Source organism: Ictalurus furcatus, chromosome 23 (genome assembly GCF_023375685.1).
Source record: "Ictalurus furcatus strain D&B chromosome 23, Billie_1.0, whole genome shotgun sequence".
NCBI lineage: Eukaryota > Metazoa > Chordata > Actinopteri > Siluriformes > Ictaluridae > Ictalurus > Ictalurus furcatus.
Genome location: NC_071277.1, coordinates 140,172 through 156,392, shown reverse-complemented (window position 1 = coordinate 156,392; position 16,221 = coordinate 140,172). Strand labels below are relative to the sequence as shown.

At 37.9% G+C, this 16,221-nt stretch overlaps 2 protein-coding genes across 7 annotated transcripts in view; both read right to left on the bottom strand.

Annotated features, from left to right (window-relative positions):
* Positions 1–589, bottom strand: part of tmx3b (thioredoxin related transmembrane protein 3b) — a 35,956-nt gene extending 35,367 nt beyond the window's left edge. For all 3 annotated transcript variants that reach the window (XM_053610997.1, XM_053610998.1, XM_053610999.1), the window contains exon 1: positions 519–589. In XM_053610997.1, coding sequence (XP_053466972.1) covers positions 519–558 — 40 coding nt within the window. In that variant the 5' untranslated portion in view covers positions 559–589. The remainder of the gene's footprint in view (positions 1–518) is intronic.
* Positions 590–3,021: 2,432 nt separating this feature from the next.
* The window catches only part of LOC128599460 (dnaJ homolog subfamily C member 13), a 79,570-nt gene continuing 66,370 nt past the window's right edge, over positions 3,022–16,221 (bottom strand). For all 4 annotated transcript variants that reach the window (XM_053611020.1, XM_053611019.1, XM_053611023.1 and 1 more), the window contains exons 49-56: positions 14,468–14,637; positions 13,245–13,287; positions 12,981–13,154; positions 11,767–11,946; positions 10,139–10,279; positions 8,977–9,120; positions 8,249–8,348; positions 3,022–4,228 (exon numbers count right to left, since the gene is read on the bottom strand). In XM_053611020.1, coding sequence (XP_053466995.1) covers positions 4,131–4,228; positions 8,249–8,348; positions 8,977–9,120; positions 10,139–10,279; positions 11,767–11,946; positions 12,981–13,154; positions 13,245–13,287; positions 14,468–14,637 — 1,050 coding nt within the window. In that variant the 3' untranslated portion in view covers positions 3,022–4,130. The remainder of the gene's footprint in view (positions 4,229–8,248; positions 8,349–8,976; positions 9,121–10,138; positions 10,280–11,766; positions 11,947–12,980; positions 13,155–13,244; positions 13,288–14,467; positions 14,638–16,221) is intronic.

The window sequence follows — 16,221 nt, the reverse complement described above, 5'->3', positions numbered from 1 at the left end:
GCCCTGTCCTACTGCCTCGAACACATCCACAGCAGCCCTGTCCTACTGCCGATAATACATCCACAGCAGCCCTGTCCTACTGCCTCTAACACATCCACAGCAGCTCTGTCCTACTGCCTCTAACACATCCACAGCAGCCCTGTCCTACTGCCTCTAACACATCCACAGCAGCCCTGTCCTACTGCCTCGAACACATCCACAGCAGCCCTGTCCTACTGCCTCTAATACATCCACAGCAGCCCTGTCCTACTGCCTCTAATACATCCACAGCAGCCCTGTCGTACTGCCTCTAACACATCCACAGCAGCCCTGTCCTACTGCCTCTAATACATCCACAGCAGCCCTGTCCTACTGCCGCTAATGCATCTGCGTGTTAGCAGACAGCTCGCTACACAACACAGATCATGGACAAAATATAGTACTAATGCAGTGAAAGATGCATATAACCAAACCCCATAGATGTACATTATCAAATAACATTCTGACAAATCATTATATTGTTTATGTAGGCTATGTACCTCCACACGTCAAAGCTTTCACTTCTTTCACTTCCGCCATCTTTGCCAAAGAAAAGCATCAAACAGGAAACGCTAGAGATAACAGAATACTTCTGAGCATGCGCAGTAACAGCACGGTTGGTTCGCTCGTAAATGAGCGCGATATTCTACCGTTTGCGTGCACAGTAGTGGAGTTGGGGAGGGGGCGAATACAGCATACACAAAATCAGACCAATAATATACGTTTAATTACGGATCGCGAAAATTAATTTAAAATAATAATAATAATAATAATAATAATAATAATAATAATGTACCGTTAGCCCGCCCCTACCCCACAGGATTGTAAGGGAAAGTCTCACATGTCTGAAACAGTTGGAAATTTACCAGGAAATTGACCCATGGACACGGTCAATATAACAGTGGGGACAGTAAATGGGGCGTAGGGGGTTGTTTCCCATATAGCAAAGAGATGTCGATTCAACGTCTTTTTTTATTTGTATAGGTCAGTATCAGTCATCCAATTTCAATGTTGAATCAACATTCCTTATTTGGTCGGTTTATCAGCACATGACAATATATCGTTCCTCGTTTTAGGTTAATCGTGCCCATAACTTCATAAATCAATCATCCTTTTACAGTGTAGTGATAAAGGACATGTATAGCTGCTGTCATGGACAGAGACAATTTGATAGAGTTTTATGTTGAATTGGAAATGAGTTATAGAGACATTCTCAAAAGCCTTGCACTGTACGGAACCTTTTTAAATCTGAGGCACCTGTTGTAATAGTTGTTGTGGCACCACGGACCGTATTGTGTGTGACACCAGTTCAGTCTTCCTGTGTACGTACCCGAGTGGGTCTACGTGTTATGTAGGTTTTGTCTAATAAAGTGAGTGTACGTAACTATACCGGCGTTAACCGGCCATTCTGTTAAAAAGGTAGGACCGAATTAAGCAGCACGTATATCGTACACTGACAGCTACCGGCGACAAGATGGCGATTTGTGAGCTGGTATTGACTTCATTGTTGATCAGCTGCAAGGCCCCGGAAAAGATCATGAATATCGGTGTTTGGAACAAATGAAGAAGTAAGGATCATTCTCTCTAGGCTGGGCACCGTTAACTCTGGGGCTTGCCAGAGCCGACGCTCGAGCCCGCAAGTCACCACGTCGTTGCCGGTGTTGTACCGAACTCCGCTTTCATTTGGAATTTTGTAGACTTCTGGAAGAAATGTGTGCTCACTCACATAACTGGTTTTCTAGGCTAAATATTTGACCGCCGTTCTCAAAAGGTACAATACCTGGACACATGGATTATAGATCTCTTTTTTCCCCTTTGTACAGGTTTTATGCTTCTGTCTATGGTGCCGTGTTTAGTTTTTGCTGCAGTGTTCCGTGTTTGTTGTAGAGTCTTTTGTATTTTGTTCATTTGTTATTAAAATGTTGAAATTCCGTACTCCACTTCGTATCGTGACACACATGTTCACACACACACACACACACTAATATATATATTAATATATTTATATATATATATATATATATATATATATATATATATATATATATATATATATTAATATATATTAATATATATAAATATTATATATATATATATTAATATATATAAATATTATATATATATATATATAATATATAAATATTATATATATATATATTATATATATATATATATATATATATATATATATATATATATATAATATATACACATAAAATTAAACTTATTTATTTATTTTAGTTTATGTTGTATATAAGTATTTATGCTTTATTTTTATGGATGCACAAAAAGCACATAATTAAACTACAGTCCTAAATATATATTCTGATGTGTGTATTGGGTTCTTTTCCGTTTTGGACAAACCGTTCTATAAAGTTTTAGTCTGAAGTTTATATTTGTTACACAGTTTGTGAATTTTATTTTAAATAAACAAAATGGTATTGAAAGTTTGCCCCGCCCCCATCCGATTAATCGATTTTTTTTTAAAATAATCGGCCAACTAATCAATTATGAAAATAATGGTTAGTTACAGCCCTAGAAGTAAAATTTATTAAATACATTTTCAGTTTTTCCATAGTTATATTTCATTTTGTTATTTACATTTAGACAAAATACTACTGAAGTTATCAGTAATAAATGCACTTAAAAAAATACTTGATCCTGATCAATATGAAAATAATTACTTCAAGTGCTATAAAATGTAAAGAAATTGTTTCCCTTTGCTTATTGTGATTTTGACAGAATTAAGCCTTATTGAATTTACTTATTTATCTGAACGATATGCTGTTGCTGATACTGAAGTGGTAATATGTTTAGAAACAGGATGTTTACAGGGCTGTTTACTTTGTAGCAAATAAATCACAGATATGACCATTTTTGTTTGATAGCTGAAGATTCTGGATTCAAGAAACAAATCAAACCAATTAAATGAAACTTATCTGGGAAAAAAAAATGTTATTAATTAAAATAATTAAATTGAATTTGTTTGAGGCAAGTTTCATGAAGCCAGACTGTTCAGCTATTAAACAAAAATTGTTTTGTGTCATATCTGATTTGTTTATTTGCGACGAAGGAAAAAAGCAGGGTGAGAATCCTCTAAGTGGTGATTCCTAATTTTTGACAGGGTTTGTATACTTCTAGAAATGTATTTCATAGTTCAGTTTCAAGTTCAGTTGTTGTTTAGACAATAACAAAACGATTAAACGAAATCACTGTGGATTCCCTTTTATTCTTAAAATGTTATGTACAAGTGTAACTGATTTTTTAGATTGTACAGTCAATATAGAAAGTTTATGTATCATATTATATAGACAGTTTGACAACTGCACTAATCTTTGACATAGATTTTAATTAGAGTCAGTGTCATTTCTCCTGGGAACGTTTACAGAAAATCATTCCTCAGTTAAGTACACAGCTAGTTATAAATATTTGAGTGATTTCTTTGCATTCTGGGTGAGAAAAGGTAGAAAAAGCAGGCTGTCTGTTGAGACATAAGGGGAGCTTTAAGCCAGATCAGTCTATGGGGTGTGATTGTAAGTGACAGTGGAAGTTCTTAATTTTTCCTTTAACTTCATCAAGAATTCATTCATTTTAGGGTCAACAGAAAACACAAGGTGAATGGTGGTATGGCATGATAAACCAAGATTTGGTTAAAATAAGAAGTCATTAGAAGCCTTGTGTAGACAAAGCATGGAGGGCATGACAGAAGTGAAGGGGAAAGGAATCAAGTAAGGGTTGGATCTCTAAAGTTGTATTCACTTCAGGGGTCTTTTTTCCTCCAGCAAAAAATATTCTCATACAAAAGTAAACATTTTCCTCTTCTTGGAAAAAAACAAAACGGAAGGTATAGAATGTAATACATTAGGATCAAGAGCAAAAAGATTTAAAAAGGAAAAAAAAAAAAGCAGATTAATTAATAACTGTGTGCTGAAAGGGAACACCACGGACACAAGGAGGACGTAGCAGCACACATTTAGAGGAAAGTTTACACAAGGGTTGTAATCCACCCAATCCTTTCCTCTTTCTTTAAGTAATTTATCTGTCTGTCTCATCAAGCCTGCTTCTCTTATGAAAGTGGTGCATTCACTGAACTGTTAGTGCAGGTTTGGTTTTTAGCCCAGGTCTCCAATGTCATTGTCTACGGGTGGAGGGACGCTGGACAGAACTGTAGCACCCGTGCCAGCAGTTAGATAGCCTGCAACTGCCGGACCTGAAAACACACACAAACACGATTATCCATAAATACCTGGTATTTCAAAAAGTTAGATTTTTTTTTTTTTTTTCCAAAATCAGAAATTTTCAAAACACTGGAGTATAACTGGACTGAGCAGGATGTTTGAACTTAATGAGGAAATAAATTGAGCTTTGAAAAAAACAGTCTATATAATAAACCGTTGTACAACTACTGTTGGGCACAACCTGATACACTATAAAACAGTACACAATAATACACTTATTCAAAAGCCAAGTTACAACAGATCTCTAGATCACTAACACATTCCTTCTGGATATGTAGCAAGTTGTATAAATATTGGATTAGCATATTTAAATGTTCGAACTTACAATCTCCAGTGATGGCATATGTGTATTTATAAATATGTTTATCAATAAATACACATGGCATATGTGTATTTATAAATATGTTTGATTTATGGTTGTTATACTGTCACTCATATCATTTAGTTTTTTTCCTGAGAAATGGTTTACTTGACTTTTGACTATGTACTTCTGAAGCAATCATAACCATATACAAAAATGAAATGTTAATGACACGGTGCTTACAACAAATAAAAGTAATGGGTGAAATGTTTACTTTTCTAAAACCCTTACCTTATTGGAGGTAGTGAGATAAAACATTAGAAACAGTTCCATGATGCCTACATTTTTGGGGCAATGTATGTGTACCAGGGCTAGACTGGGTTAGGAATTCTGTGTTAACTACAGCTACAGATAGATGCTTGGACAGATTGATGAAGCAGAAACTTAAAAGGTGACTGAAACAAGAAAGAAGAAAATGAAGGAGATGCTGTGAGTATGAAGAGAAAGGAAAGTCTACCTGTGTAAAAGTTAAAGAGAAGAGCATGGGAAAAGCCCACTAGAGGCCGCTCCGCAATGGACTACTGGCAGCCAGAAGAGAAGGAGTGGAAACACCTGAAGGAGAATAAGAAAGGAAGGAGAAGACAGCAGAGAGAGGAACAGGTAGCAGGAGGAAGAAAGCAAAGTCTAATCTAAATCAGACTGCAGGAAGGCTGTGTGTGGTTGTCTATGTAACTACATTCATTTATAGGCTGTGCAATAATTCAATAATCAGTGCTTATTGCAGTCTTCTGTATTATTTAAATAAATATTTATGAAATTTTGAGCAGGGTTTGGAAACTGAAATCATGGATGACGTGCAGTTTAGACTGGTTTTAGCATCACACCACTGGTTGCATTTTTCCTTGAGAATACACTCAGTTTACTGCTAGTTTTTAAATATCTTAATGGTATAGCACATTCATACATCTCTCAAAACCAAATTTTATAAATTGTTATTAATTGAGTCTGAAAAAGAGGAGAGCGCAAGTAGGGGAAGACAGCTAGCCACCCAGTTAAAAAAAAAAAAAAAAAAAAAAAGATTTATGTTCCCTGTTCTGTGCTATGATTCTGAAACTAGCCCATATGAAGCTGTTATAATTAACATAACAAGTCGACAGCTTATAAAGACATCCAGACAGACTTTATATAGTGTCTGTGTATGAGAGAGAGAGTACAATGGTGTTAATTACTTGTACTATATATATATATATATATATGGTTGGTGGGGGTCCAACCCAACATCCAAAGTTTGATACTGAAAATTCACATATTTAGAACATAGTTTTAGGATTACAGTTACTGTTTGAATTTACGTCATTCTGAGTGATAGAAGCTCCCACAGCATGGGGAAATTGTAGGGTGCTGTGGACGTCCTGTGGGCGGATGTATTCTCTGCTCCATAACCTACCATGAAACCTACTACACCAAGTAGAGGCGAGCTAAGATGTGTGCAGGCAAACCACACACGCTAACATTTAAACACGCAATCACGACTTTTAAACAAACTCAGAAAGGACGGCTACCTATGAAACTAAATTCAACACTATATATGTTGTAAATACAATTTCCCCACGGAGGCTTCCAAGCAATGCTGTGCTGCCTGCATTGTGACCAGGTACCGTTATTTTCCCAGAAGAGCAATGACTGACTTAGATGATCATTTTAATTTGATAAACTGAATATTCTGTTTGTGTAACTGGTGTCATTTATTATGTTAATGTCATCATGCTGTTTAGCTTGCTGTGTAATAAGTGTTCAAAGTGTACAACAATATTTAGTGGTAACCTGGAACGTTAGCTATGTAAAGGGTCCTGGAGTTTTCTTTTCTTAAATCTAAAGACAAACTGCCATCACTAGTTCTGAATGATGAACTACAATATGGCCACAACTCAGACGTTAGTTCCATGTCTCTCGTTGCCAAGCTAGCACATCTCAGCATTATGCTGAGCCTTATATTTTATAAAATCACTTAGTTGTCCTTAGGCCAAATGTAGTGTAAAGGAACGAAGTGCTGTGCAACTTTCCTCACTTTCAATCGCATTTATAACAGTCTGTCACAGCGTGAGGGTTCACAGTGAACTCGGTGGGAGGATGTGCAAGTGAATGTAACGTTAATGGTCAAAAACTGGAACTGACGTTAGCCTAGCCTACTTCGTGGGTGTGCAAATATCAACAGTTAATTGACATTCTTAAGAACAAACCAAGCCATGGTATGATGCCTTCTATACTAAGCTAAGGTCACCTACTATTTAGGTATCTAGTTACTGACTGTCTGAAAAAAAGCTTGTATCCTCTGCTTCACTTTTCTACGCTTGGCTGCTGTCTCCATTTCTTACAGACTGAACTGCTAAAATATATCAACCAACTCGCGTTGAGTATGGGCGCAACCAAGTGCATAATTGGTGGGGGGGGAGACACACCTATTTTCCTTAACAAACGGAAATATATTAAAAAGGAATAGACATAAATAAATAGAATAGATGAAGTTGGCAGGGTTCATTGAAGGGGGACATATAGAAAATATTTTGTACTGTATATTGGGGGGACAAATGGGTATTTCCTCAACATTGGGGGGGGGGGGGGGGGACGACCCCCCCAAAGAATGCGTGGTTACGCCCATGCATCAGTTCATACAATTCTTAATGTTTGTGGCTCATCACTGTATTTATTTGCGAATTCCAATCTGCCCTTTTGATTGTTAATGCTGATGAGTGGATTGATTTTGTGGTATGGGCTCTGTATTTCTCCTCTCGAAGACTTCTCTGAATGGTGGATTGTGATACCTTCACCCTTATCCTGTGGAGAATGTTGGTCATGTCACTGACTGTTGTTTTCCTTGGCTCACCTGTTCAATGTCTGGTTGTTAGTACACCAGTGGCTTCTGTATTTTTCCAGGACGTTCCAAATTGTTGTATTAGCTATGCCCAATGCTTGTGCAATAGCTCTGGTTGATTTCTCAAATTCAATATCACAGACAAGTCTCTGGTCTACATGTTGGTTTACCCCTTTTAACAAAAAATGTGGCTTTCACAGGTGAAACCCAGTGCTCAAACCAAGAGTAGGCATTCAGAAATATTAATTGTTTAAAAAATCAATCTAACAGGGCTCACCCGGGCAAAAAGAAACACCTGTATGTCACATTTTACAAAACAAAAGTTTTGTTCTAAGCTGTTTAACATATCTAGCTGTAAATATCAGGTAATGAAAACTGAAATTCCAATCTATCATCTAATTCATCTTTTGATCGCAAAAACAAAATTATTGGCCCTGCCGTTCCAATACTTTCAGAGGGGACACATTTTAGGACACTGACTATTTGTTACAATTTTATTGGCTTATTTTTCTCTTATTTGTGACTCTCCTTTGTTTCTTCCTCTATTTTTACTTCACACTGTAAAATAAGTTGTACGCATGAATGGTGCTGTATAAATAAAATGCATTATTATTATTATTTTCATCATCAGGGACGTAGTTTCCTCACCTTGATTTAATGAGGTTGTTAGCTTATGAGCAAGTGGGCTATAGAAAGCAAAACTAATTTGTGCAGTGTTTTCGTTGAAGAGCGTTGCAGTGGGTAAAAATATGGAGAAAATCAAGACCCTGTGTTTTGTGTCATGTGATTTCAATCAGTAAGCGTGTGTGGACTTTATACCTGTCAGAAAGCCTGCAGTCTGCGATTCCGAGATGAAGAGATCATGTTTTTGATCTTTGAAGGCACTCCACACAGTGGATCGAGACAGGATTTCATTCACCTGCAACAACACTACAATCTTAGATTTTGTGTCTCATCGCATTTTGTATGGACTCGATCAGTGTCTACAACTAATCCGTATTAGGTCAAGTTGGTAGCGTGACTTTAATATCTGGTTAATTGCTAGAGTAAAGAACATAAAATGTTTCGACGGTACTACATCTGCCATCCTCTCTCAAGTAAGTGAAGGAGAAAAGACAGGTTTCAGTCTCTAAAAACTATTTAAAAAAAGAACTCTGCCTACTGTAGCTAGTTTAGAACCTTATAATGACAAACATTTCTACATGGACCATGATATGTTTGTTTATGATTTGATTGTGAATATACTGTTCATGGTGAATGACACATCTATATGACCATATATACACAATGTGCTGTGTTACAATGCTAATACACAGCCAATGTATGTGTAAAAGTGAGCAGCTGCATGTGCTACTGCAGCACCCCTGCGCAAGGATGACACGCATATCTAGACCTCTCAAGCTGCTTTTTTTTGTTTGCAGGTTGTGCTGAAGGCTCTTTTGACAAGACTTACTACAATTATTTATTTGTATTATATATAAATCTGTGTATATTTATTCATTTAGAGTGTGTGTGTGTGTGCGCGCGCAGGTGTTTGAGTTGCTCACCTGTTCTCCATACTGTAGACTGCGAGTCATGGATTTAAGAGCTTTGACAATTTGGGCTTTGGTTGCCGAGGGGTTGTCCAGAGTCTCTAATCCCACGCCCTCTAATAGCTTCAGCAAATATGGCACCAGTTCTACTCTCAGAGCCTGCATACAACAAACACACTCTCTAAATTAATAAATATGAATATATTTATATAAAAGTACATACATTTATATATTATATAAATTAATTATACGGCTAAAATGCTTTATGACAAAAATGAGTTTGAAATTAAAATAATTTTTGCTGTAGTCACTGTTTCATGGTGTTCTAAACAAACATAGAAGATACATGTAAATCTTTTTTTTAATTTGCCTCTCAGCTCATTTATTTAAATTATAATTTTAAAAAAAGTTTTAAGTGTTTTTATTGATTCAGTGAAAATCATAAAAAAATACAATTTTATTAGGTTTACCTAAAGTAAGTAGCTTGGATGAAACTACCAAACTCATTCACATCCTGCTCTACTGCCCTGAGGAGATACTGAGTGCATTGCACAAACGTTAGAGGGTGTGAAACTTTCCATGTTGCTCTGTTCTCAAGTCTGCACCAGTTACAGAAGATGAGCAACAAAACTGCCATTATTTTCCTGTGATAAGAGTGATGCTGACTTAAAATTCAAAACATAATATCTAAGTATTGTGCATTGGCAAAGATCAATTAAACTTAGACTCTTTTTGCTATTGACCTTTCAAATCACAGCCAATGAAATTAACCACAGAGTGATGCAGAAAGAAGCAACTCGCTTTGTACAGGACCACCATTCCTGCACCCCCTCCCCCCATTTTTTTTTGCTACTGGATGTCAAGCCCAAAAATGAACAATATTACAGCTTTTGAACAAAGTTCTTTGAAAAACACCAATAAAGACAAGAAAAGTCTGTGTCACATATACATTACAGCACAGTGAAATTCTTTTCTTCGCATACCAGGAAGCTGGGGTCGGAGTGCAGGGTCAGCCATGATACGGCAACCCTGGAGCAGAGAGGGTTAAGGCCATGTTCAAGGGCCCAACAGTGGCAGCTTGGCGGTGCTGGGGCTTGAACCCCTAACCTTCTGATCAGTAGCCCAGAGCCTTAACTGTTAGGAGCCAGAATGTGAGTGTGTATGTGAGAGGTGTTACCTGTGCAACTAGGTCAGTTTGCTCTCGCTGGAACATGCGGTTGAGGGCTTCACATGCTAGTCCTGCCATATCAGCCCTGACCTTCATCCCACACATCAATGGCCCGATGGTCTCCAAGGCTGCCATGGAGCGCACGCATAACTGTAGAGGGCAAGTTGAAACAAAAACATCCAAATCAGGTGAACAGTGTAGGAATGACAGCACTTTTTAATATTTGGTCCCCCATTTTTAAGGGACCAAAAGTAACAACCATAATTAAATTCTTGGTTTTAAATCCTTTGCAGTCAATGACTGCCTGAAGTTTGGAACCCACAGACATCACCACATGCTGGGTTTCTGACCTGGTGATGCTCTGCCAGGGCTTTATTGCAGCTTTCTTCAGCTCTCTCTTGTTCTTGTGGTGCTTTGCCTTTAGTTTTGCTTTCAGCAAGTTAAATGTTTGTTCAATTGATTTCAGGTCAGGTGACTGACTCGGCCATTGCAGGACATTCCACTTGTTTGTCTTAAAAAAGCCTTGGGTTACTTTCACAGTATGCATCGGGTCATTGTCCATCTGCAGTGTGAAGTGCATTCCAATGAGTTTTAAAGCATATGACTGAATCTGAGCAGATAATACAGCCCTATACACTTCAGAATTCATCCTGCTGCTTTTGTCAATACAAGGGAACCAGTACCATTGGCTACCATAGATGCACATGTCATAAGATAAGGTGGTATGTTTTGGATCACTTCTCCATGCCCTTCATCTCCCATCATTCTGGTACGAGTTGATCTTTGTCTCATCTGTCTCTACAGGATGTTGTTCCAGAACTATACAGGCTTTTTTTGTATACATCTTGTGGCAAACCCTCTGTATTTACTCTAGTGAAGGCTTCTCTTGATTTTTGACTTTGACACAGACACACAACCTACCTGGAGGGTGTTCTTGATCTGGCCAAGAACCAGAACCACTGTACTTATTATTCAATTTCAACTCTATATATTGTAGTAGACAGCTAAAAACAACAATATCTTATATTACACAATAAAATATTTGTGAACCTGACTAAGTAACTAAAATCCAAAGGTATATTCCTTTCACTGACTTACCAGTCTAGTGGAAAGGGTGAGCTTATATTGCTTGGCACAGCTTTACAAAAAGTTAAAAGGTGTGTTTGAAAGGGAGCATCTCTATCTGCTGTCACATCCAGCTTTAAATTGTACATAAGGAATAAAACATGAACCAGAGTGGTGTGTGTGTGTGTGTGTGTGTGTGTGTGTGCGCGCCGTGCATGTGCTGAAGTGGTGGCAACACAAGCAGCATTGTTCAGACACTTGCCTGCATATTTTACGTACACCTGGATGATTAAAAACCGACATTCACTAGATGGCATGTCAGAGACACAAAATGCTTAGTTTTTTGTGCTAAACTGTTATGTAATCTCAGGTGATGTTGCTATGTGATTGCTATGCTAGGCTAGCTCCAAGGGTGTTCATGTGGTTGCTATGCAATTCAGACTGGTTGCTAGCTATTCCAGGTGAAATATTGCTAGTTGCTATGGTATTCCAGGTGAAAAGACAGGTAATTTAGCCAAAACGTTTAGGAAATAGACTTAGAAAACACTGTTGGATTCTGTCTGTATGTTTACCTCATTCTCCGAGAGGACATGGATGAGGCGGATGGAGCTTTTAGGAACAGCGTTGTTCTTGTGGTTGAGGGCTGCTAAGATTCGAGGCAAGTGACCAAGAGGAGGAACCTGATCAGCCAACTGAGTCTGAGTACTGAACAAACACACAGCTGCTGTGGTGACCGTCTCTAATGCCTCACCCTGAGATACAAGATGTAAAGGAGAATGGCAAAGGAGAGGTAAAGAAATCAGAGGAGAAGAGGGAGGGTACAAAGGGGAGAGGAGAAAAAAAGAGTGGAAGAGAATGAGAAAAGAGGACAAGAAGAAGAGAACATAGCATGGAAAGGAGAAGGGCATGAAAAAGGTATGTAGTGGAGAGGACATAGGGAAGGACGGTTTAAGAAAACAGAAAGAAAAAGGGAATAATATTGTTATTTTAAATCAAGACAAATAATATGTAAGCATCTCGTTTGGAGATAAATTGGATATAGTCCCCTTCAAAACTATTGGAATGGCAAGGCCAATTCATTTGTTTCTGCTGTAGACTGAAGAATATGACTGCATCTGGACCTGGTTCACTAATCTTTATTGATCATGTAACTCATGATGGTGGCAGCAGAATGAATTCAGAAGATCACAGGAACATTTGGTCTGCCACTTTACAGAGAAATGCATCCAAATTAATCAGGACGAATTTCATCAAGCAGCAAGACAATGATCCAAAACATGCTGCAAACTCAACAAAGGTCTTTATCACGGGGAAAAATGGAAGGTTTTAGACTGGCCAAGTCAATGGAGACTGAAGGGAGAAACCCCCGGAAACAAACAACTGAAAGAGGCTGTAGTAAAAGCTTTGAAAAGCATCACAAAAGAAGAAAGCAACAATTTGATGTCAATGAGTCGCAGGCTTGATGCAGTTATTGCAAGCAAAGGATTTGCAACCAAATATTAAGTGTTATTTACTTTATTTTACTTCAAGACTTGTCTGTTCCTATACTTTTGCATACCTAAAAATTGGGTGGTCTGACGCAAAAAGTTATATGTTTTATGTTGTTTAACACATCTAGATGTAAATACCAGGAAATGAAAGCTGTAATCCTAAACTCTCGTCTCACGTCCATCTTTTTTGACCTCATACCCAAATGTCTTTGGTGTATAGCACAATGAATTGGCCTTGCCATTCCAATAATTTTGGAGGGGACTGTATTATTGCTATATTTAGTGCAGAGGCTCACATCAGGGTGGTTCTTCTCCAGAAGCTCAGTGAGGGTCTCGAGCAGGGAGACAAGAAAATCCCGAGGCTTGCGCAACACCCAGCCTGGCTGAGCAATGAAGATACGCAGGAACACTCCACCCACCTCCAGCTCACCCTGCCCCGCTGCATATGGTATTGTAAAGTCCTCAGGAAGCTGACGCAAACACAAAGACACATATAGACACAATCATCTAACAATTTATATAGCTTCCCCCCAAATTAAAACAAAAATACACTGTTTTACCTTCCAACTGACATCAGGGTTATCCTTCTGCTGCTTGAAGTATCTGCAAGAAAAAGAGCAGAAAGAAATGGTTGCATTAAGAGTATAACAAGAAAATTGGGTTGACATCTCTAAAATACCCATAATGCATTTGTGCACACTGGGTTGAGGGTATTGTCATCCCCCATAATGCAATTCTCCTCATTGAGCTGATCATTTTGATGTATGACATGGCTGCAGTAGTTTTGTGATTAGTTTATGGCTTCTTGTATCCTGCTACTGATTTCTCAATGAGTGTGTATGTGGCATATTTCATCAGGAACTTCACATGATACAAAATGTGGAAATGGCGAGGAAAGTAATTACACACATCGCCCAAAAATTCTGACTGATTTGAGGTATGATCTGTGTCTCTAAGTAAAACATTGTGGGAATAGTTAGGTGCAGTATATTTCCTATGGAGACAGTAAATCTAAAACAGTATCTCCGTTTACCTATTAGACTTTTTTTTTCTTCCCCCCCGACATTTTCAGAGAAAATTCTGAAACGCAATGTGTACCTGCCTGGTCCACTCCCCAAGACATACGAGAGGATATGTGACACTAGTATGTTAGCCAAATGACGTCCAAGATGTGACACCTGTGTTTTATTCCCCATTCATTCTCTAAGGGCCAAAAATGTGCTATTCTTTTGTCTTCAGTTCAAACATCGTCAGTCGGATCGCTTATAAAAGTCAAAGCACACCTCTTCTCAATAAGCCGGTCGATTTGAGCCCTCATTCATGAATTATCAAGAATCAAGTATTATAATACTACTACTACTACTACTACTACTACTACTACTACTACTAATACGTATGAACAATAACAATAGTGATGCTTTGCTGTGCAAGCACCACTAATAATAAGCTAATAAAGCAGAACAGTATGTTGGCTTTATCAGGCCAACATAAATATTGTGCCATGATTGTGCTTGGTAGTTTATTGACATGTGCACACATGAATAAAATCAGCATTAATTTAACTTTGTCTGGCCGCAATTTTCAGTCCGGTTTGTCTCCTGAAATCATGTGGCTTATTATTAATATGTTTCTATTATTTTCCATTGGTCACATTGCATGTTGACCAAGCTCTCCACCCACCATGTGTTGGTCTATGCCACACACTACGAAACCTTGTGTAGTACACACTGTTTGTGTATGAGTGCATGTACTAAATATGAATGTGAGTGAAGGAGCCACTCACTCAAGCATCATTTCCCGGACGGTGGTGGAGACGGTCTCTCGTGATGCATCATTCCAAATCAGTTCTGGGTTTTCGTGAGTGCCCTCAAAGATGTGCACAGCAGCTTCAGCATTGTCTCGCATGGCATCCATGAAAACGCCCGGCAGAAAGCGCATCAGGATCAGACGCACCTGTGCTCCCAGAAGACAGGAGGGAAAGGAGACAATTCAAAAACAAAAAGGAAACTTTAGATATAATTATAATCAGAATAAATTTTGTTATTGAGGTCCTGAAGCAAATCATGTTGCCTCTGATCTAGCAGTATTTACCCAGCTGTATCGAACGTGATCTCTTGTATAAGCCTGTAATTTTATAGTGCCACAGAGCGAACTTTAGCCATAGCACTATATTATGCATTCACATTGCGTAAATCATGGAAGATTAAAAAAAATAATAATACTTAAGCAAAGAAAATCCATAGCATTAAAACAATATAAACATTTTTTTTCAGTTTAATCCATCTCAAACCTACCATCTTTGTTACATTGCCACAATATAGTATTTAGAATTGAACTCAACACATTTCATGTTACCATACATTTCCTGCGTTAAGTCAATTATGAGATCTACTTAATTTCCGTAAGAGGTCATTAAAAAAATAGATAAGAGACAGATTCATTTCAGTTTTTATTTACTATATATACAGATTTTAAGTGTGTCAAAAGTTTACAGATGCTTTCTTTGTATTTGGTGGCTGTGGCAGGTGGGGATATGGTTTAGCAGGAGTCTACAGCAGATCTTGAAGGAGTGGTAAATGGTCTGCACTTATATAGCGCCTTTTTTAACCTAAGCGGTTCTAAAAGGCACTTTACACTGTCTCTTATTCACCCATTCACACACACACCAATGACAGCAGAGCTGCCATGCAAGGCGCTAGCCTGCCATTGGGAGCAACTTGGCAAGGACATTTTGGCATGTCATGTAGGCTGGAAATCGAACCGCCAACCCTATGGTCGGTTCACAACCCGCTCTACCACCTGAGCCACAGCCACCTACAGTGGTTGCATAACGTAGCACACCTGTTGATTATCTGTGTGGGCTTTATTAACAACATGTTCGCTCATTTTCTCTTAGTTAGCCACACCTAAGTGCTTTGTGTGTGTTCACTTGTTCTTTTTATTCTGTTACTTTGTCAAAATATATTTCTATATTTCTATTTAGTTTTCGTTTGTATTGCAGGTGGACATACAGTAATAGTTGCAGTTTAGTTTCCATTTATTTGGAAACACATTTTTATTTCAGTTAACGAAAATGTTTTTTTCACAGATAGTTTTAATTTTCATGTCTCTTTTCATTAACGATAACCCTGTTTCCAATAGAAACGTACCAATATGGCAATGGAAAATGTGTGGAGTTGTGAAAAGCAGTGACTGAATATTTTTATCCTAGATGTATATAAACCTTTGGCCTCAACTGTCAAAGTATTTAGACTCTATACATGTTGCTCTGTCTCATAGTGCAACATTACTGACATTCTAATAACATCATACATCAGCACAAAACAAATTTCTAAATTCTGAGCTCAAACAAAAACAAACTTACTAACACTAGTACAGTATACAAGTTAGATAAACTTTACTTCCGTCAATCGACAAACATGAAAATGACAACACAGTAACAAAGACTTACATTTATTACTTTTGGGTTACGGAAACATTTTTATCATTTTATTTCTCAGACTGTTTGGATCTACAGTTGTGTTTGCTCTGTTTTTT